The sequence below is a fragment of the Pristiophorus japonicus genome, chromosome 18 (assembly GCF_044704955.1).
Source record: "Pristiophorus japonicus isolate sPriJap1 chromosome 18, sPriJap1.hap1, whole genome shotgun sequence".
Taxonomy (NCBI): Eukaryota; Metazoa; Chordata; class Chondrichthyes; family Pristiophoridae; genus Pristiophorus; species Pristiophorus japonicus.
Window position 1 is genome coordinate 94,315,261 of NC_091994.1, and position 23,665 is coordinate 94,338,925.

The 23,665-nt window shown below is 44.4% G+C and overlaps 1 protein-coding gene across 2 annotated transcripts in view; it reads left to right on the plus strand.

The window, feature by feature from the left end:
• Nucleotides 1-23,665, plus strand: part of LOC139228903 (putative oxidoreductase YteT) — a 285,946-nt gene that overhangs the window by 166,188 nt on the left and 96,093 nt on the right. For both annotated transcript variants that reach the window (XM_070860400.1, XM_070860401.1), the window contains 4 exons: nucleotides 796-852; nucleotides 8,945-9,075; nucleotides 11,037-11,091; nucleotides 18,953-19,045. In XM_070860400.1, the coding sequence (XP_070716501.1) occupies nucleotides 796-852; nucleotides 8,945-9,075; nucleotides 11,037-11,091; nucleotides 18,953-19,045 (336 nt within the window). The remainder of the gene's footprint in view (nucleotides 1-795; nucleotides 853-8,944; nucleotides 9,076-11,036; nucleotides 11,092-18,952; nucleotides 19,046-23,665) is intronic.

The window sequence follows — 23,665 nt, forward strand, 5'->3', positions numbered from 1 at the left end:
CATCATAGGCAGACACTCGGAATCGAGGAGGACTTGCTTCCACTCCCAAAGTGAGTTCTTTGATGGCTGAACAGTCCGATACGAGATCCACAGACCCTGTTACAGGGGGGACAGACATTCGTCGAGGGAAGGGGTCGGTGGGGCTTCAGATCTATCATTGTGTTAAGTGAGGTTTGGTGATGTATTTTGGCAGTGCAGGTAATTTTGGGTAATGTTTATATATTTGACAAATATATACATGTATTATTTGCGAATCTGATTGCCTTTATTTCTGAAAGTAAAAATAACAAAAAAGGGGTTTTAAATAGCTGGTACTAATTTCATTACAAGCAGATCTGCAAAAAAAAAATGTATTTTTGAATCATGTAATGGCGGACAGAAAGCCCTAAAGATTGCCTTTGGTATTTCAGTGCTCTACGTGCTAAAGCAGGCTGTTTCCTGTGAAAGCCCAATGCACATTTGAATGACAGGATTATTTCTGGGTAGTCTGTTTAATGTCTGAATTCTTAAGCTCTGCCCATAGTCCCGCCCTCTTGCTATGTAAAAATGGAATTTTCCATCATGTTCACAGCACAGAGAATAAAGAGAGAAAAAGAACGTCAAGGTCTGACTTAGATGTCAACATTGATGTGGAGGGGATTCATAAGCTGTGGTGCAGGGGCGCGCTGGAGCTCTAGAGGCTGATTTGCATGCTGGGCAATGATAGGATATTGATGCAAGTGATATCAGCGGCACGCTGGACGCTGATTGCAAGATGCAAATGTGATTGAATGATGTCATGATCTATTTATGCAGGAGCTGCTATGCCAGGGACTGATAGGAGAAGTGGTCCACATCCAACATCTGGAACCTGTGAGTACTGCTCAATTCTTCATGAAAGGCTTTTATTTCCGCTTGCTGAGTTTTTTCTTCGTCATTAAAGGGACAGCCAGCCTGGCTGAATTTAGCCGCTTGCTGAACCTATAACTTGGACAGAAAAATAACATTTTAACAGCTTCCAAACCAGTGAACAGCTCACTTCCTAAAAAAGTCAACAAGAGAATTTTATTTTATTAATAAACACTTTACAAGATGTTAGATTTTTCTTTGAAAGCCTGCAAAACAACTTTTTAAACCACATCGTTTCCTTTCACCTTTAATCTCTCGCTGTTTTTTTTTCCGGCCCCCCACAACTCCCTTGCCTTTTTACTTTTCTCCATATGATCAAACAGTATTTTGTATCGACATTCATGTGTCTTCAGTACTGGATATGGAAATGATGGTAGGAGCTGGGCAGAATTTATGAAGCAGTTGTGTGAAAGTGGATGTTGGCTGCTGGTCATCTTGTCATGAAGGATTGAAAGGTGAAAAAGCTGCCTGATTGCAAATAACGGTAAGAATGATATCTTCATTAGAACAAACATGTACAGTAACCTTTATGGACAAAAAAGTTTTAAATTTTATATGCCTCTTGAGGGGACAATAGTGGGGTATTACCACTTTAAATGTATCTTGGCAATCTTTTTGCAAAGTTGGAACTTTTACATTTAGAAACTGCATCGTATTTGCATATATATCTTCCACTTATTGCAAAATCTTAAGAAGATAACATTAGGGTTCTGTTCCACAAATTATTCTTAAAAGTGGCATGTAAACTCTAAACTTTCTGTTCTTTCCCCCAAAAATGTACAGGATTGTATATGTTTTTGGAAGGCATTTGAATGAACAACTGACCTGACCTAAAACATTCTGAATCCTGGTTTGGCTGACTACAAGAGACAAACAGCTACTTGTACAAAATTACATAAAGAATCTAGATAGTGCCTCTTACCCGATAGCATAGCTCAGCTTATAGAAATCTGTACAATTCTTAACCAAATATATAATATCTGCACTGGTAAGTCAAAGAATTCCTGGCAAATTATTTTATGTTCTCCATAGATGTTGTTCAAATAGTTTTAAAATTATGGAATGATTTGTTTCGATTCAGATCAGTTCTGATGAGGTTTTTGTATCCTGAATACTGTACATGTGTTATTCTAAAAAGGTATTACTGCAGTTTGCAACAGGTTCTTTTTACTGAGTAATAGTCAGCTTCCTACTTTATTCCACAAAACCATTTTCAAAGAAAATGTTACTAAAATGACACCAAGTTAATAAAGCTTTATCCTAGAGGAATAGATAAAATAAACATCTTTTGCATATGTGGCAGAGAAATGAACCACATGAGAACCAGTGGAATGGACTTGGAAATATAGGGGGTGAAATTGCTCCTTTTTTTATAACCCCGTTAGTGCCTCCAGAGGCACAAGACAGTTTTCAGCCGGAGGAGGGGCGCGCTACCGCCACCCAGAAATTTCCTGGGAGTTTGCGGAGGCGCTACCACCGTGCCACTGGTCTACATTTTTCCAATGTTGCTGTGATAATATGGTGGGGCTGTAAAATATCACTTGGGAATCCCCCAAATGCTCAGCTGGCAATGGCCCTGGGCAACTGAACCATACAGATTATGAATGACCCGGGTACAGCTCCTAGACAATGCTATGAAAGTTGGCTGCAGTGTATACTATCTACAAGATAGAACAGAGAGATCTGGGGGTGCTTGTGGATAAATCTTTGAAGGTTGCAGGGCAGGGTAAAAAATCAGTTAATAAAGCATATGGGATCCTGCGCTTTATAAATAGAGGTATAGAGTACAAAAGCCAGGAAGTTATGCTAAACCTATAGAAAACACTAGATCGGCTGGAGTATTGTGTCCAGTTCTGGGCACCACACTTTAGGTAAGATGTGAAGGATTTGGAGAGGGTACAGAAGAGATTTAGTAGAATGGTTCCAGGGATGAGGGAATACAGTTACATGGATAGATTAGAGAAATTGGGGTTGCTCTCCTTATAGCAGAGATTTGATCGAGCTGTTTAAAATCATGAAGGATTTAGATAGAGTAAATAAAGATACACTGTTTCCAATGGCTGAAGGGTCGATAATGAGAGGAAACAGATTTAAGGTGATTCGCAAAAGAACCAGAGGCGACACGAGGAAAAACTTTTTTGCGAACTAAATGGTTAGGATTTGGAATGCACTGCCTGATAGGGTGGTGGATACAGATTCAAAAGTAGCCTTTAATAAGGAATTGAATAAATACTTGGAGAAAAAATTGCAGGAATATGGGGAAAGAGCAGGGGAGTGGGACTAACTGGATGGCTCTTCGAAAAAGCCAGCACAGACTCAATGGGCCGGATGGCCTCCCTCTTTGCTATACTATTCTATGATTCTATGGAGGTACCAGTGTCCTGGTGGCTTAGTGGACCTAATGCACCGGCTAATATCGTTAAGACCAGGAAGCTCCCTGGTGTATTCCCTGGTGTGTGCTTTGTTCAATGACCTCATCTGGGATGGCACTGGAGTGCTGTCATTGACCTCGGCACCATGACTTAGGAAGAGAAAAAATTAACCAGAATTCCTGCTCCTGATTGATTTCCAGCAACCACTTCTGGTATGTGTATGTGGCTAGAGGATGAGGATAGAGTCAGGCTTGGATGTAATGTACCTCCATGCTCGCAAAGCCTTCCGACGGTCAATGCATGGGCTGACATGAAGAATGAATGTTTGGGTGCATACTGGAGGGTGTCTTGACATCTGTGGCACTGCACCCCAGCAAGTGTCAGCATCTTAGTGAGAAGAAAGATCTAACAGTGGTGAAAGTGAAATTGTGCCTAATTTCCCTTAAAACTGAAAGCGGAGGCGTTCTAGATGAGGAGTTCAAGCATCATTTTTTTGGGCCAAAATAATATTTTCATGAAGTTTGAATTTCCCCTTTAGTTTCTAAGTACACATGTATTATTATCTTTTTGAAATGAGATAGCTGAATTCCTTCAAATCTAGATTTATGCAGGTTTTTTAACAAGCTACTTCACAAGTTTGTATTTAAACAAATAAATATTTAAAATAAAATCTGTATGTGTGTGGTCATTCTTTATTTTGAACATTTTACAAAACCCGACTCAGAAATCAGTACTCGGTAATGAGAAATGTGATTAAAAATATGATGAGATGGGTTCAGAATATTCAATTAACACTTATATCCCCTATAACTGCAGGTAATTCAACTCTGACAATAAAACAAACACTAATTCTACTGTAACAAAGCTACTTATTGTCAGAAATAGCTTCCACAATGGCTTAAAGCTTTTATAAAGATGTATACTGTCTTCCTTTTTCACTCATTTTCTTTCCTCATTTTGTTTTAATTTTACGCCCCGAAAATTAGAATTAGATGGATAATTACTGCTGGGATCCATGGGGTGGGGAATAAAGAGAAATTGCCCTCTTTTCCCGGAAAAAAATCATCGGGCAGTGTTGGGGGTGGCAGAGAGGTGGAAGTGAGTTGGGAGCGGGGCAGAAGGTGGACCGTGTCATCAGCGCCGCGTTGAGCACGTCAGCATGACGCTGATGATGTCAGTGCGACGTGGACGTGCTGCGTTATGCTGATGCGTAGTAACGTCACGCCCCTTCACTTATAGGGAAGGAACATTGCGAGGCCTACTTGGTGCCAACTGAGCCACCATTAAAATAAAATGGCGGCCGTGGCAATGCGTCCTCCCCTTTAAGTGCAGTCACGCTGCCCAGCCACTGGGAACCTCCCTCTGCGCAAAGCTTCAGTGGCACCGACCGGCGGCGGCTACGCTCCTGCGGGGCATTTTCCCTCGTGGGGTGGAAAGGGGTTGGTGCACGCTGCCCCTGGGGCAATTCCGCATGTGTCAGAGCATCCGCCTGCCCAGGGGGGAAAGGCTCCATTACTGCCTTGGTTACGGGCCTTAAAGAAGAGGACAATTTCCCTCATGCCATGTACCCTATTATAGATCATTTATATTTTTAAATTCTACAGCTTATATATTACTGTAGATGATAGTGTATTAAGATGTTTAAGACATCACTTGTCCACAGTTTTAACAAAGACGTTAACTTGTTTATTTTAAGTGGATTAATATCTCCATTAAGATAATCGCCAAAATAATGGGCCAATAATCGCGGTCTCTACAGGCACGTACGATGTGCATACGCATCCATAGAGGCCCCACAAGTGCCGGTTCGCGACGCGCAATGCGCATGCACCGACAATTCCAACACATCCCCGGGAGAAGGGCCTTTGCGGGCAGAGATTTGGGTAATTTGCCCAACTCCTGCCCAGCGAATGTCTTTAAAACTCTTACACCTGGTAAAAGCAGACGTAAGGCCTGCTTTTACCAGCGTAAGAGTTTTAAAAGATAGAAAAATCAAATTTTATCAATAATTTTTCCATTTTAAAAACCTGTCCATTAAGGTAAGTTTATTTTTACCCCTATTAAAACATATTTTTAAAAAATATTTTAAACATTTTTTGTCTAAAACATTTCAATTTCGATTAATTTTAAATATGTGAAGTGTTTTCTTATTTAAAATGTTTGTGTTTTTGGGGGTATCCCCATACAAATGGAGATCACCATGACTGTAAATGGGGATACAACATTTTTATCGGTTGGTCTGGCCCATGTGATCCCAGGCTGCACATACACTCGTGGAATACGTGGGCCCCTACATTGAACTGCGAATGGATAACTCTGAGCGCAACTCTACATTCCTCCGGGACCACCAGCTACTTTCATTAAAAAATTTTGGTCGGAGGCATCAACCCGCAGGAAGCCTCCAACTGCAATTTCTGGGCCATATCTTACAAATTAATTAAGCATTTGTATATTAATATTGCACACAATAATTTTTAGGTTTAAATACCTCTTTTTTTCTAATCCTTCAAGGTCTCACCATTCATTCTGGAAGACAGTCCCATCTTGCTCGAATTTGGTCAAAAAAACACCTGACATCAGTTTGCAACTAATAACACCTCAAACATTAATAAAATTGAGAGAATACTCTTAATTCAAAGTCCTAACCTTCGCCCTGTGCCCCTACCAAGAAATATTAAAGGAAAAAAGATATTGAGAATGTCAAGCCTTTAAAAGTACCCTTTTAGAGACTTTTCATAGTGCTTGATGTATACTGGGTTGTTTCTATTTTTTGGTGGTGTTGGTTGAGAGAAGAATGTTGGACAGGACACTGGAAGAACTACCTGCTGTTCAAATAGTGCCATGGGATCTTTAACATCTCCCTATCGAACAACTGAAGACATGGCCTCAATTAAATTTTTTATCAAAAAGATGACGCTTCTGATATGCAATACTCTCTCTGCACTGCAGTATCAACATAGTTTATGTGCTAGTCCCGGGTGTAAGGCTTGAACCCACATTTTCCTGACCCTAAGGCAAAAGCCATGTATGTAGTTACATGGTTTGTCTTCACAATAACAATCACTGCCATTGTCTGTCCCCAAGTAATTCAGGGTGAGGCAGGGTTTTTGTTGCCTCTCCCAGGAGATTGCAGGATGGGGAGGGGTGAGGGGGTGCCTTTTTCATATATTGTTATGAGACTTTAATTAAGTGATAAAATGCTAGATATAGATCTGGGTAGATCCATACCAAAGGAGGGATTTGTATCTTTCCTTGTCCTGTATGTCACCTCGCACTCAAATACAACTCAAGTGTTTAATCACTGGTCAAGGCACAATAAAACTGTAGATAAACAACATTGTTTCACTTCATGTCATTTCTGAGCAGGCTTGGGGGTTTCTCCCCACATTTTTGCTCCAGAAGATACTGGGTTCCACAGTTACTGGCAGCCCAAGTGGCCATTCGTCATCTGTAAGCCTAGACAGTAATTGTTGGTAGGCTATTTAATCATGTGGAGAATTACAGCCAAGTGCGATACTATGTTCAAACGATGTTCACACACAAATTGTAGCAACCTTACTGTCACACTGACTGAAATTAGCCAATTCAGCATAGACTGGGGATCAAATTTGGAATCTTCTGGTCTGTATAGTTCAGTGGCTCTGCCCACTAGGCCAAGAGAGGAGATGCTTGTTTTTGGTTTTCTATTCTTGTCTTTAATTTTCTTCGGTTTTGTTTCTGCCCTTTCTCTATGCTTCCTCTTATTTTCCACCCTACTTTCCTCTCCTTTCTTTCTTTTCTTCCATCCTGCACTTGCTAACTCTTATTTGCTACTTTCATGTACTTCTTTTTGATTGTTTCTGTATTCCTTTATTCCTCTTCCTGACATGTTTTTCTGGATTAAAGAGACTTTATAAATTCAAGTTGTTGTTCTCTTTCGTCAGTCCTTTTCATCTTCCTCACCTTTATAGCAGACACAGTTGACTCACATAGAGTTATGGCAACTGGACAATATCCAACAGGAGAGGCTTGAATCAGGGCCTATGTTAATGGTGAATGGAGACCAAGTTCATGACTCCCTACACCTTTCTACTCTCATTACTGTAAAGTTATATTTTGAAAATTACAAAAGACAAATTCAATAATCAAATTAGAAATTAGTTATTTTCCTGTAGCATTGCTCATTTTATTTTTTATTCATGCCTGGGATGTGGGCATCACCGGCAAGGCCAGCATTTATTGCCCATCCCTAATTACCCTTGAGAAGGTGGTGGTGAGCCACTTCTTGAACCATTGCAGTCCGCGTGGTGAAGATATTCCCATAGTACTGTTAGGGAGGGAGTTCCAGGATTTTGACCCAGCGACGATGAAGGAACGATGATATATTTCCAAGTCAGGATGGTGTGTGACTTGGAGGGGAGTTTGGAGGTGATAGTGTTCCTATGTGGCTGCTGCCCTTGTCCTTCTAGTTGGTAGAGATTGTGGGTTTGGGAGGTGCTGTCGAAAAAACCTTGGCGAGTTGCAGCAGTGGATCTTGTAGATGGTACACACTGCAGCCACGGTGCGCCGGTGGTGTAGGGAATGAATGTAAAAGGTGGTGAATGGATGCCAATCAAGCTGGCTGCTTTGTCCTGGATGGTGTTGAGCTTCTTCAGTGCTGTTGGAGCTGCTCTCGTCCAGGCAAGTGGAGAGTATTCCATTGCACTCCTGACTTGTGCCTTGTAGCTGGTGGAAAGAACCACAGCATTTATGTGACTAGTCCAATTAAGCTTCTGGTCAATGGTAACCCCCGGGATGTTGATGGTAGGGGATTTGGCAATGGTAATGCCGTTGAATGTCAAGGGACACTATTTAGTCGCCCTCTTGTTGGAGATAGTCATTGCATGGCACTTGTGTGGTGCAAATGTTAGTTGCCACTTATCAGCCCAAGCCTGAATGTCATCCAGGTCTTGCTGCATGTGGGCATGGACTGCTTCATTATCTGAGAAGTTGTGAATGGAACTGAAAACTATGCAATCATCAACAACCATTCCCACTTCTGACCTTATGATGGAGGGATGGTCATTGATGAAACAGCTGAAGATGGTTGGGCCTAGGATACTGCCCTGAGGAACTCCTGCAGCAATGTCCTAGCGGAACCCAAACTGAGCATCAGTGAGCAGGTTATTGGTGAATAAGTACCGCTAGATAGCACCGTCGACAACACCTTCCATCACTTTGAGAGTAGACTGATGGGTGGTAATTGATTGGATTTGACCTGTTTTCATGGAGAACATTAACATTAAAAAAAATGTAATTCATAGAATAGAATCATGCAGCACAAAAGGAGACCATTCGGCCCATCGTGTCTGTGCATGCTTTTTGAAAGAGCTATCCAATTAGTCCCAATTGAGTAAGCTTGACTCCAATTGATTATAAATGTAGTCCCATGCTTTTCAAGAACCCAGGACTTTAACTTAGTTCAATTTTTAGTTACAACTTTTAAATCGTAAGTTATCTCTGTGAAAATGTTAATGACTGCTTTCTGTTTTGTTCTGAAATTTGATAATCAGATCTGATTGGTTCTTACGAACCACATGGCTGATTATAGCATGTAGCTAGCATAGACCAATCAGAAAGCCAGGAGGAACTCAACATTAATTTAATACAGACATGCGCTTTTTATTCGTAAGATGAGAATGAATGCTTTTTCCTCCTTATCCTAGGTTGGTTTTTATCATTTTGCTCACTCGTTTGTCCGAGGGAATTGGAGAAATGAGCAGGAAAGCACCTTCTCACTGTTGGCTAAATCTTGCCATGACATTGACATCATCAACAGTTTTATGTTTGGAAAGAGGTGAAAATCAATTACAAAACCATGCATGTAATGGAAAGTGATAACTTTGGTGCTTATGTTATTCTGAATAAGAAAATAAATCTAACTAGGAAGATCCCAGGTTGAATAGCAGGTCTGTGCTGAATTACCTGGCTTTAGTTGCAGTTGATTATGCCACCCCCACGATTAGGGAGGGTTTCTGCTGCTAATCACTATCAAATTACACTTGCTGGAAAATGCACATGGGTGGATTTTGGATGAGTACAGGATTGAGCTGAGCTGTGATGCTCTCCTTGATGGAACAGTTTCCCAACAGTCACTGTACAGGCTCACACATGAGGAATGATCAATTCCTGTGAACATTTTTTTCTGGTGGGGAGGGTGAAGCTGCCCAAAGATAGTTCCTGAAGAATACAATTCATTGCGGACAGTTTTGAACAATAAGGGAGTCAAGGGTTGTGGGGAGTGGGCAGGGAAGTGGAGTTAAGGCCAAGATCAGATCAGCCATGATCCTATTGAATGGCGGAGCAGGCTCGAGGGGTCAAATAGCCTACTCCTGCTCCTATTTCTTATGTTCTTATGAGTGTAAAGAGAAGCAAATCCCCCCCCCCTCTGCTAATGAGAACAGCAAACTCCCAGTACTTGGTTCCATGAAAGCTCCCAACAGAATCCACTAGATTAGTGGATGCAGTATTTGAAACTCCCAAGACACAGTTACGTTATGTGTTCTAGAAACTATTAGACTTGTCTGCTTCACTAGCTACTGGCTATGTTCATTCAACATCAATAATTTAAAGTAAGAACCCTTTTAATGTAAGCTATGATTTGATGGCAGCTGTTGTAACTTGTTTTTTTTGACGGTGTAAGCTCGTTCGAGGACTGTTTTAAATGGTTGTTTATTAGATGTAAATTAGTGCTGGAGCATTGGCTGCCCCGAGGACTGTAAATCCCAGTTTCCATTGATGTCTGAACTTACCTGCCCTTGTTGGAAAAGTCTAGCTAGTTCTCATGCAGTTGTTTTACCATTGCACTGGACCATTGCTAATTTGGCAGTCAGGAGTAATCTGAGCAGAAGAAGTTTTTTTATGGCAGCAAATGAGATTGGAGTTTGAAGGGGGAAAATAGATTATTAAAAATAACATGCTTGACCCAGGCATTGCCTAATCTTGGGGAAGTGCGCACATTGTAGACCTGTCTCTGAGATTATACATAACTTGCTATCAACTCCCAGTAGGTCTTTGAGTTTCCACACAGACCAGGAAGACCCCATGCTTGATCCCCATTCAGTGCTGAGTTTGCTGATATCAGCCAAGGCAGTTATCTCAGTGCCTCTGGGTCAAGGAAAGGAAAATTGATCAGGCTTCCCACTCCTGATAGGTAATTATCTATGACAGCAGTTCCTGTTCCAATTATTAATGGATGCAAGTGCATTGCCTAAGATTGTCCATAGCTTGCCACAGATTAGCACTAGATTATTAATTCTCAGGATGTGAGTGTCACTGGCAAGGTCGGCATTTATTGCCCACCCCTAGTTGCCCTGATAAGATGGTGGTGTGCCTTCCTAAACACTGAATTTGAGTGGTTTGCTAGGTCACTTCTGTGGTCACTTAATAGTCAACCACATTGGTGTGGGACCAGAGTCACATATAGGCCAGACATATAGGTAAGGACGGCAGGTTTCCTTAAAGGACATTAGTGAACCAGTTAGGTTTTTATGACGGTCTGACAGTTTCGTGGTCACTTTTACTGATACCAGCTTTTTTATTTCCAGATTTTCTTAACTGAATTCAAATTCTCAAACTGGCATAGTGGGATTTGTACTCGCGTTTACCTGGATTATTAGTTCAGGCCTCTGGATTACTAGTCTAGTGACATAACCGCTACACTATCGTATCCCACTTAGGCTGCAAGGATGGCTGATATGGAAAATAAAATGTTACATCGGTGCAATAAGAAGCTATTTGATCTTATTTCCTTTTAAGGTGCATCAAGATTTCATCATTTGGATCTCTCTCGCATTTTACCAAAGAGAACAAGGTTAGTGTTTTTTAAAAAATTTGTAACCAACCAACGCACCAATTTGTCTCTCATATCCTGGACTTGTCATCCCATAGAACCATGAAAGTTTACACCCAAAAATGAAGCCATTTGGCCTATTGTGTCTGTGCCTGCTTTTTCCCCATAGCTCTGTATCTTTCTCTGCTTCAAATGTTCCTGCTATTAATGTAAGTATTATGTTGGGTAAATATATCTCACGGCATGATACAAAGTCATACAGACAGGAAGCTTCCAGATTACTTCTTAGTCTGTGCTGAGTTGGCTGATTTCATGGGAATCAGTAGTTAGGGCACTTAGCAAATACCAGGAATTGAACTGGGGTTTTCCTGGTCATGTAGCCCAGTTATTCACGAGATAAACTGAGTCATCAGGGGAGCTATTTCAATATATTTATGGGTGGATGGAATAGGCCAGTTGGAATATACAGTTTGACTGAATTATCAATCTGTGTCTGACTTTATTATTTGAGAATCAGCTTATTGAAGTTAATCAAAGATTGCTCTTGATATGCACGACATAGATTTTGTGCCTCAGCCGCGTACCCCACAAAAATTTAGGGGGAACATTGATCCTGCTACCTTCAGGAATCTGTGGACATGTACTCCAAGATCCATCTGTTTCTCTATACCTCTCAGTATTCTACCATTTATTGCATATTCCCTTGTCTTGTTAGCCCTCCCTAAATGCATTACCTCACATGTCTCCAGATTGAATTCTATTTGCCACTTTACTGCCCACTTGACTAGTCCATTGATATCTTCCTGCAGTTCACAGCTTTCTTCCTCACTATCAACCACCCAGCCAATTTTTGTATGGTCTGCAAACTTCTTAATCATGTCCCCTACATTGAAGTCTAAATCATTGATATATACCATAAAAAGTAAGGGACCTAATACTGTGCCCTGTGGAACTCCACTGGAAACAGTCTTCAGTCACAAAAACACCTGTCGACCATTAGCTTTTCTTCCTGCCACTGAGCCAATTTTGGATCCAACTTGCCACTTTCCCTTGGATCTCATGGGCTTTTACTTTTCTGACCAGTCTGCCATATGGGACCTTGTCAGAAGCCTTGCTAAAATCCATGTAGAAAACACGCTACCCTCATCGACCCTCCTTGTTAACCACCTCAAAAAATTCAATCAAGTTAGTCTGACACAACTCTCTCAACAAATCCATGCTGACTGTCCTTGATTAATCCATGCCTTTCTAAATGACGATTAATACCGTTCCTCAGAATTTTTTTCCAATAATTTGCCCACCACTCAGGTTAGGTTGACTGTTCTGTAATTACTCAGTCTATCCCTTTCTCCCTTTTTAAACAAATGTACAATGTTATGGGAGAATCCCATTTTTGGGACCTCTATTCGAAATGATTCGATATTGACCTGTATTGGGAACCGTGATTTAAAACTTTATTCAGCACAAGCAAGGATCAATACAATTACTGTAACTTAAGCAGCAGTTTACAAGGTATAATGAATAGTTATACTACCCATTATACCTTGGGTCGAAGAAGGAGTTGTCTGCACCCTCTGGCTCATGCCCTCTCGGTCTGTCTCCACCTCTGAGTGCCTCCCCGAATTCAGCGAACTCGACACAAATCTTCTACCCTGAAGCACAGCTGGGGTCCCCTTCTTATACCGTTAGTTTCAATTCAAACCTATGGTCTTAACTGTCTGAGATATATTTCATCCGGGCCAGGCGATTTATCTACTTTCAAAGATGCTAACCTCTTAATATTTCCTCTCTCACGCTGTTTATCTCATCTAATATTTCACACTCCTCCTCCTTAACTATGTTTACATTGACCCTCTCTTTTGTGAAGACAGACACAAAGTATTCATTAAGAACCATACACACATCTTCTGTCTCCACACACAGAATAGGCCCTATTCTTTCTTTAGTTATCCTCTTTCTCTTTATGTATTTATAAAACATCGTTGGGTTTCCTTGATTTTTTTCATGCCCTCTTTTTGCTTTCCTAATTTCCTTTTTAATTTTACCCCTGCACTTTCTATACTCCTCTAGGCTTTCTGCAGTATTTAGCTCTCTGTATCTACATAAGCTTCCCTTTTTTTCCTTATCCTACCCTGTATACCCCTTGACATCCAGGGATCTCAAGATTTGGGAGTCCCACTCTTTCTCTTTGTGGAAACATATTTGCTCTGAACCCTCACTCTCCTCCTCGAATGCCTCCCACTGCCCTGACATTGGTTTACCTTCAAGTAGCTGTTTCTAGTCCAGCTTTACTAAATACATCTCCGCTTAGTAAAATTGGCCTTTCCCCAATTGAGAACTTTTACTCCCGGTCTATCTTTGTCCTTTTCCACAACTACGCTAAATCTAACTGAATTATGATCGCTACCACCAAAATGTACTCCCACTGATATCCCTTCCACCTGCCCAACTTAATTCTCTCAAACTAAGTCCAGAATTGCCCCCCTCTTATTGGGCTTGCTATTTACTGGCTAAAAAAGTTCTCCTGAATGCATTTTAAGAATTCTGTGGCCTCTATACCTTTTACACTGATTCTATCTTGTCGAACTGTTTGATACTCATCAGGGACTGGCTGGCCCCTGTGTCTAGCTCCATTGATACTGGGATGCCATTGAGGAGCACTTTCATCATTATCGGTGGCGTCCTGGTGTATGAACTGTATATGTGCTCCACATGAACTCGCTGAACTTCAGCTTCCAGCGAGTTCCCCCAGTGTCCGTTTGGCCTCGTAGGGCTTACATCGTCCCCGTCCTCCTCGTATATCAACCTGGCCGCAGGCTTCCTGCACATACGTGCCAAGTGACCGCTGACGTTGCAGTTTCTGCAGGTATATTGCTGATACCTGCAAGCTCTGGCTGTGTGTTTGTCTCCACACCTCCAATATGAGCCATTGTTTGAAACAAAAGGTCCATTACCAGTTGATCGTCTCTGAATGTGTGTAACAGATTAGGAAAAGGGGAGGTGCAATGAGACCTGGATGTCATGCTACATCAGTCATTGAAGGTTGGCATGCAGGTACAGCAGGCGGTTAAGAAAGCAAATGGCATGTTGGACTTCATAGCGAGGGGATTTGAGTACAGGGGCAGGGAGGTGTTACTACAGTTGTACAGGGCCTTGGTGAGGCCACACCTGGAGTATTGTGTACAGTTTTGGTCTCTTAACTTGAGGAATGACATTCTTGCTATTGAGGGAGTGCAGCGAAGGTTCACCAGACTGATTCCCGGGATGGCGGGACTGACATATCAAGAAAGACTTGATCAACTGGGCTTGTACTCACTGGAGTTCAGAAGAATGAGAGGGGATCTCATAGAAACGTTTAAAATTCTGACAGGTTTAGACAGTTTAGATGCAGGAAGAATGTTCCCAATGTTGGGGAAGTCCAGAACCAGGGGTCACAGTCTAAGGATAAGGGGTAAGCCATTTAGGACCGAGATGAGGAGAAACTTCTTCACGCAGAGAGTGGTGAACCTGTGGAATTCTCTACCACAGAAAGTTGTTGAGGTCAATTCACTAAATATATTCAAAAAGGAGTTAGATATAGTCCTTACTACTCGGGGGATCAAGGGGTATGGTGAGAAAGCAGGAATGGGGTACTGAAGTTGCATGTTCAGCCATGAACTCATTGAATGGCGGTGCAGGCTCGAAGGGCCGAATGGCCTACTCCTGCACCTATTTTCTATGTTTCTATTATCCCAGTTAATATTTAAGGTAGTTGAAATCCCCTACTATTACTGCCCTATTATTTTTGCACTTCTCATAAATTTGCTTACAAATTTGCTCGAGCAACCCTGGTTTATTTCTTCCTTCCCTTGCCCAGCGGTGCAGAGACAAATTGTAGTGTCCCTATTGCCACTAGAGCGGAGATCAACTGAGCATCAAAGATGGCATGTTCTAGTTGGTACGGCTTAGTATCATTATTCACCAGGCCATTAAAAGAGTATTATCAAGAGTAATTTACTCTGTTTCTTTGGGCTAAAAATTCAGCAGGTTTGCGCCCATTTACCGCTGTTTTTGGGCAGAAAAAGTAATTTTTTGGCCGGTAAACGCGGCGCACAAAATTTAGTGCCGGGTCGGAAAATTTGCCAGCGGTTATGCGCCGGCGGTAAAACATACCACCGGCCCTTTTTTTCACCATTTTTATAATGTACAAGGCCCCACTATCAGCGCGGGCAGGAAATTCGCCGATACCGCCATTTTTACCACTCACCAAAAAAAACGCCATGAAAACTCAAATTTTACCTGCTCTGACCCACGACACACCCAGTGCTCATGATGCCATTTTGAAAAATGGAGCAGAAGTTCAGTGCATAAAAGAACTTTGAGAGAAGGCTGCATTTTACACAATGAGTTCATAGTTAGTTTTTAAGGCTATTTGAGCACATTGAAGGACATTTTGAGGACATTTAAAAGAATGGGGACTATAATATCGCCAATAATACTGGCTGCTTTTTCTATGCAGCATAGAGCTGGAAGAAGGCTTATTCAAGAGCATTAGAGCATAATCAAAGAACTCGCAGATATATGGGGAGGAGGCCTTACCCTCCACGAGTTTACAGGGAACAGCGCTCATACCTGCAGCTGTCTGAGGCACAGTGCGTTCGAAGGCTGTGTTTTCGAAAAGACCCGTTACTGCCCATTTGCGGCGACTATTCGTCAAAATCGAATGGCCGCTGCTCTGAGCTTAACTAGCCGTCCTGACATAGATTTGGCCCGGGAGGTCTTACAGCCGTGTGGGTCACTGCCAACTCTTGTGGCGGTGCGGGGCATGTGGCAGTAGTGACACGCTAAAAGTGCGCACCACTCCACCCCCAGACCCATTTTCAGCGTGAAAAGCCAGCCCTTCAGCTAATGGTGCCCTGCAAGCTTTTAGGGCTGGTGCAGAGTGGCAGAGATCTTGGAGCCAAGGGAGCGGAGAGAGACAAGAAGGTAAGATCCAAACCTGAGGATGGGTCAGAAGCTCCCCGGAGTCCTCGAAGTAATAGCAGCTGAGTCGGTCTCGTAGCGAAGTCTAGTAAGGAATCATCTGGAGGAGATCAGCGAACTAGAGAGAGAGAGACCACCAACGTTGCCTCTGCAAGATCCTGCAAATCCCCTGGGAGGACAGACGCACCAACGTCCGTGTTCTCGCTCAGGCTAATATCCCCATCATTAAAGCACTGATCATGCTCGATCAGCTCCGCTGGGCGGACCACATCGTCTGCTTGCCTGACACGAGACTCCCAAAGCAAGCACTCTTCTCGGAGCCTCCACACAGCAAGCAAGCCCCAGGTGAGCAGAGGAAACTCTTCAAGGACACCCTCTAAACCTCCTTGATAAAGTGCAACATCCCCACAGGCACCTGGGAATCCCTGGCCCAAGACTGCCCAAAGTGGAGGAAGAGCATCCGGGAGGGTGCTGAGTACCTCAAGTCTCGTCGTCGAGAGCACGCAGAAACCAAGCACAAACAGCGGAAGGAATGTGCGGCAACCCAGGCTCCACACCCATCCTTTCCTTCAATGACTGTCTGTCCCACCTGTGACAGAGACTGTAATTCCCATATTGGACTTTTCAGTTACCTGAGAACTCACTTTTAGAGTGGAAGCAAGTCACCCTCGACTTGGAGGGACTGCCTATGATGATCTTATGTGTGCCTAACTTGCAACTTTGCCTTAGTGTCTCCCCTATGTCTGCCTCATGGGTCTGGGAAGGCTGCTGTGTTCCCTGTGTGGAAGCTGCAGATGTCCTTCTAGGACGCCCTCGAGCAGCTTTGGGCCTGGAAGGGCAGGCTGGAGACTGGTCAGCACCCTCCTAGGAGGGTTCAGTCTGACTTGGCTCGGGCGAGGCCATGTGTGGAGGCACTGGCGGAGTGACAGGTCTGGGGCCAGGAATGCTGCGAGCTGGAGGGAGTGCATCATCCGTATCCTGGCCTGAGGAGCCTGAATAACTCACCAGGAGCGGCACAATACCACCACCACCAATCTGAGGGAGCTCAGGCCGATGCTGTGGCGCCACATCGGAAGGTCCCCCGTGGCCCGTGGTGGACCCAGCTGTGAAAGCTATGGTCTCGGGCGGGGCATCCAGCTGAAACTGCATGTGAGCAGCGTCTGAAAGCCACCAGATATGATAGCACTTAGACGCACCTTCGACTCTTGCAGAGCTGCGGCCATCCTCTCCAAAGCAGCACCGATCCGCTCGTTCCCTCGTGCCTGTGCTGCAATCGCAGTTGCCACATCACCCTAAGGGTGAATTTCCTGTGGGAATAACACCCCAATAAGACGGCAAACTTTCAGGTTTGAAGGGCTAATAAGACTGGAACACTTTGTTGTGGTCAAAAAGCTGAATTTGGATCCAGTGGCTGCCACAAACATTGCGGAGCTAATCGGGGGGAAAAAGGCCTTAAAACCACCAGCTTTCTGGCGGCACTGAATTTCGGCCCCGTGGTCGCAGAGATATGTCAGCTCATAAAGGCAGACTGACAGCCCATCAGCGGGAACAGGACTGCACTGCCCGTCGAAGTGAAGGTGACTGCGGCACTTACCTTCTATGCCTCCGGCTCCTTTCAGGCATCAGCAGGGGACATCTGCTGCATCTCGCAGTTCGCTACACATAGCTGCATTCGCCAAGTGACTACTGCACTGTATGCACGCAGGATGGACTTTATAAAGTTCCCGATTACCAGGGAGGCACAGAGTGAGAGGACTGGGTTTTGCACGAATTGCTGGCTTCTCCAAGGTTCAGGGTGCCATTGACTGTACGCACATCGTCCTGCGAGCAACTTTAGAGGTGCCAGAGGTTTACCGAATCCGAAAGGAATTCCACTCGCTGAACATACAGATCGTCTGCGACCATACGCAGCACATCATGGCAGTCAGTGCCCAGTTTCCAGGGAGCATCCATGATGCTTTCAGCTTGTGTGAGACCACTGTCTCTGACCTGTTTGAGCGTCAGCCACAAGGGCAGAGCTGGATGCTGGGGACAAAGATTACGGCCTCGCCACCTGGCTCATGACCCCCCCTCCGGAACCCTCAGACTGAAGCCAAGCATCGCTACAATAACATCATCATCATCGTAGGCAGTCCCTCGAAATCGAGGAAGACTAGCTTCCACTCTAAAAATGAGTTCTTAGGTGACTGAACAGTCCAATACAGGAATTACAGCCTCTGTCTGTCTCACCTGTGACAGTCGCTGGAGGAAAGGGTGGGTGAGGAGTCTGGTTTGCTGCATGCCCCTTCCGTTGCCTGCGCTTATTTTCTGCATGCTCTCGGCGACGAGACTCGAGGTGCTCAGCGCCCTCCCAAATGCTGTTCCTCCATTTCGGATGGTCTTTGGCCAGGGACTCCCAGGTATCATATAGCCTCACGCAATATCGTCAAAGACAATTGGAGTGCTTCCGATGCCTGGACCACTCTGGAGGCAGCCTGCAATACTCCCCTCATCAGGTCGCTGAGTTCGGTGTGGTGTGCTGCATGCTACACAACTTGGCCATCATGAAGGGACAGGAATTGCCACTGGGGACTGCAGGACCATCTGAGGAGAGATTTGTGCATGCGCAGAAGGTCTGTTTTTTTTTTCCAGGTCGCTGAATTCGGCTCCAATGCACAAATTCCGTCGTGCAAGACCAGATTTTACCGTTACCGCTGGTCACTGTTTGGTGAATTTCTTCATAGCGGTATTCCGGTGGTAAAAAAAATCTAAATCCTTAAATACCGCCCAAAAACCGGTCATAGCGCTATTTTCCGAATTTCTAACCCTTTGTGTTCTAGTATTGCAATTGTATTTAAATGTTGTTGAGTTGTATTATTGTCAAGTCTTAGTCCTTTTCGCCTATATAAAAGGCACAAACAATTTTCACTCTTCTATCCAGCCTAAAGGTGCTGCTGCCCGATGCTTGGATTGTGCTGTGGAGGAGTGCTGCCCATACTCTGCCAAGAGACTTTACCTGGAAGGTGTCAAGAAAGTGAGTATATTTACAAACACTAGACTGAGCAGATACACTATACTAAACCACTACTCTACCCCTATTTAACCCCGCCACCCTCCACCACCCGGCCCTCTCATGCCCACGGGGGTTAAAATCGGAGCTATAGCTTTCTTTTAGGTTAGCCCCTCCCCTTACCTTATGGCTTGGGATCCACCTCTCCTTCAGCTGTCTATTTACACAAGGAACATTGTATAAGTGTAAGTTATTGTCCCTTTCGGGGTTCAGCTAACTCAGTACAGACCAAAGATTGAATGTGTGACCATCCTGATCTGTATGGCTCAGTACCACACCAGGCAGTGCCTCTGCTCACCAGGGAAGCAGTGCGGCATATACAAGAGGTGCTTTGTGCAGGCCTGTGTAATTGGAATTTTATTTAACCTAATGAAGCAACAATGTCATTCATACGTAACAAAGTGACGTGTGAGTATGGTCAGACTCACGAGGGACAAAAAAATATATTCTTTTGGTCTTCACTTTTCTCCCCTCCTCTCCTGATGGTCTTTACTGATGCTGGGGAACAGATTGATAGGCACAAGTTGACCTCTGGTACTTGACCCAAGTGGTCATTCTTTAAGTATGATTCCAGACAGTGAGTGTCAGCAAGCTATTCTTCCTTGGTGGGGCCTCACAACTGAGCCTGATCTTGTCCTCGTCTGATATCCATGCATCTGAGCTTACAAGCAGGATTCATTGGATAATTATCAGTAGTAGTGTCCCTGGCTGATTTTCCTCTCTAGACCATAGAGACTGAGGCCACTTACCGTGCTCTAGTACCCTCCTGGTTGAGATCAGCTAATTCAGCATAGATCTGGAACCAAACTTTAGGACCTTTCTAGTCTAAATGGTTCAGTTTTGTGATGCATTCACTGAGAAAATAGGAGAATTAATATCTACTGAATTGTTAATATGCAATTGTCATAAATTGGAATGACTCTACGACCGTGAGGTACATATGCCCCAAACCATCCTGCAACCTTGATGAAGTGTCTCTTTATCAGCATTTGTTTTTTTCAACTAGTGCAGCCAGCTATCAGAAACACAGCTACATGAGTAACTAACAGCAATATAACAAAAGCACAGGAATAAATCTGTTACCATGGAAAATGGCTTTGCCTTTGTCAGACTAATAGTATAAAGGTCATACAATTAAGCATTCCTTTGTTCAAAGTTTTTACAGGCTACACAAATGTGGCCATCTGCTCGTTAAACTCGTGCGGGCCCCCTAATACTGCATGAATGACAAATGGACATTAAAAAAGGAAACTGAATGGGAGAGCAAAAGGCCGGGGTTTGAACAGAGCAGCACAAAAGCCCATGCCTTCTGCCAGGAGAGCAAGGGGATGCTCATCGCGCAGCTGCTGAGCATGACCGATCTGTCTGTGCCAGGAAAAGAGGACATCTGGTGAAGCTCGGGCGGCCGGCAGCGAAGCCTGTCTCTTTAGGACTGCATTGTAGCAGCCTGGCACTATCTCTACCAGGTGGAACGCAGTATAAAGAAAAAGGGCAAACCTGATAGGAAAGAAAAGGCCAAAAGGAAACTGTATGATCCAATTAGCAGGGCTCCAAACTTTGTTTAAACAGTTTTGTCCCCTTGTGTCAGATAACATACTGTATTAAATCACTTTCTATACAGGACCAGCGGCTCAGCTAGCTCCCTTTATTCAGCCTTTTCAACATTCACAGCAAATAAAACAATACCTTGTTTACGCTGGCAGTCAGCATTGGCAGCAGCAAGGGGGCTGCATCTGTCTAAATCCAACCACTGATAGCCTGTGTAAATGCATCAAATTCAGCACTTCAAATGAGGGTGTGTGATCAACATGCATGGCTTCATCAGAATATTTAAACCCCTATTTAAGTAGCCTGGGCCTGGTGTTTATGGCTTTGGTGAGTCTTCCTCTACAGCATAAGCCTTGCTCATAAATACTGCAAGCATTAGATGGTTTGGGAACTCAAGTAGGTTTCTTAAAGGGAGAAGATCAGTACTTTAAAAAAACATATCTTTTGTTGCATTATGTACCTTTCACTACATTTTGGCTCCTGGAATAGTTGTTTTTTTCTGGGAAGGCCTGTATTCCTTTTGTCATGTATTCAGGTATCATTGTAACCCATGTATAAGCTGACCTAAGTTGTACACCTTGAGAACATTGACCAGAAGGGGGTGAACTTGTGGTATAAAAGGAGAAGCTCCACCCACCTTCTTCACTTGAGGTCTTGGTAATAAAGGTAACTGGTCACAGAGTGACCTTCTCTCAAGTAGGGGCCTCGAATGCATTTATACAGTATAGTAAGGACATATCATTGGCGACGAGAAACTGGGATTTAAACCACGTGAGCATGGCCACTGGCAGCACAGAAGAGAGGTACTGTGTTGGTGATGATTGGGACGACTTTATTGAGAGACTACAGCAAAGTTTTGTCACTAAGGAATGGTTGGGACAGGATTCGGCCGACAATCGCAGGGCTCATCTCCTGACGGTTTGTGGATCCAGAACATACTCGCTGATGAAGGACCGTCTAGTGCCAGAGAAGCCGGCGGACAATACGTTCGAAGAACTCAGTAAGTTGATCGGGGAACACCTTAAACCAGCGAGCAGCATGTACATGGCGAGACACTGGTTTTACACGCACCGGCAGCGAGAAGGGCAAAGCGTTCCAGACTTCATGGCAGATCTCCGGTGACTGGCGAGCCTATGTAAGTTCCCAGATGCATGCAGAGCGGAGATGCTGCGAGACTTTTTTATTGAGGGCATCGGGCACACTGGGATTTTCAGGAAACTGATTTGAGACCAAAGACTTGACCTTGGAAGCGGCGGCTCTGATAGCCCAGACATTTATCTCAGGGGAGGAAGAGACCAGAATGATGTATGACTTGGCTCAAGTGCGGCAAACGATCAGGGAGTCAACATTGTTAACGCGGCACACAGGTCTCTAGGCAATCGGACATGCCCCAGCATGTAGTCGAACCCAAAGGGGGAATTCAACAGAGACAATGACTAGCTGAACGGCGATTCATGCCATCACAATGGACAATGTGGCCAGTAATTGGGCCATCACCTGTTAATGGTGCGCTTAAGGACAGTTACAGAGACAGTCAGAGACGATCGACTGGTAATTGATCTTTTGTTTCCAACAACGAGGCCTCCAGCTCATGCTGGAAGTGTGGAGGCAAACACCCAGCCAGAGCCTGCAGGTATCAGCAATATACCTGCAGAAACTGCAACGTCAGCGGTCACTTGGCGTGTATGTGCAGGAAGCCTGCAGCCAGGTTGATGTACGAGGAGGACGGGCCCGATATAAGCCCTACGAGGCCAAATGAATACTGGGGGAAATCGCTGGAAGCTGAAGTTCAGCGAGTTCATGTGGAGCACATACACAGTTCATATACCAGGACACCACCGATACTGATGAAAGTGCTCCTCAGTGGCATCCCAGTATTAATGGAGCTAGACACGGGGGCCAGCCAGTCCCTGATAAGTATCAAACAGTTCGAAAGGTTGTGGGTGTCCAAGGCCAGGAGGCCAAAATTATTGCCGATTGACGCACAGCTACGGACATATATAAAAGAGATCATTCCGGTGCTAGGCAGCGTCACGGTAGTCGTGACCCACAAAGATTCGGAGAACAGGTTGCCACTCTGGATTGTCCCGGGGGACGGTCCCGCACTGCTGGGGAGGAGTTAGCTGGCTGTCATGAACTGGAAATGGAGCGATGTCAATGCAATTTCTTCTGTGGACCGAGTATCATGCTCACAGGTCCTGGACAAATTTGACTCACTATTTCAACCCGGCATTGGCACTTTCATGGGGACCAAGGTAGTGATTCACATAAACCCGGATGCCAGGCCAGTACACCACAAGGCCAGAGCGGTGCCGTACGTGATGCGGGAAAAGATAGAAGGTAAATTGGACCGCCTGCTGAGGGAAGGCATCATCTCGCCAGTCGAATTCAGTGACTGGGCAAGCCCGATCGTGCCGGTGCTCAAGGCGGATGGGTCGGTCAGGATATGTGGCGATTACAAGGCCACCATCAATCGGGTGTCACTCCAAGACCAGTACCCGCTACCGAGAGCGGAGGACCTCTTTGCGATGCTATCCGGTGGCAAACTTTTTTCGAAATCGGACCTGACCTCAGCTTGCATGACCCAGGAGCTGGCGAGTGAGTCGAAGAAGCTGACCACCATCACGATACACAAGGGGTTGTTTGAGTATAACAAGGACGGTGGTTTTTCAAGACGACATCCTCATCACGGGTCGCGATACTGAAGAACACCTCCACAACCTGGAGGAGGTGCTTCGCAGACTGGACCGGATAGGGCTGCGACTGAAAAAGGCGAAGTGTGTCTTCTTAGCTCCAGAGGTAGAATTCCTGGGTGGAGGGTAGCAGCAGACTGGATCAGACCTACTGCATCCAAAACAGAAGCGATCCAGAGAGCACCCAGACCCCGTAACACGACGGAGCTGCGTTTGTTCCTGGGGCTCCTGAATTATTTTGGTAACATTCTTCCCAAATTGAGCATGCTGTTAGAGCTGCTAAAGGGATAGGTCGTGATTGGGTCTGGGGGCACAGCCAGGAAAGGGCTTTTGATAGAGCACG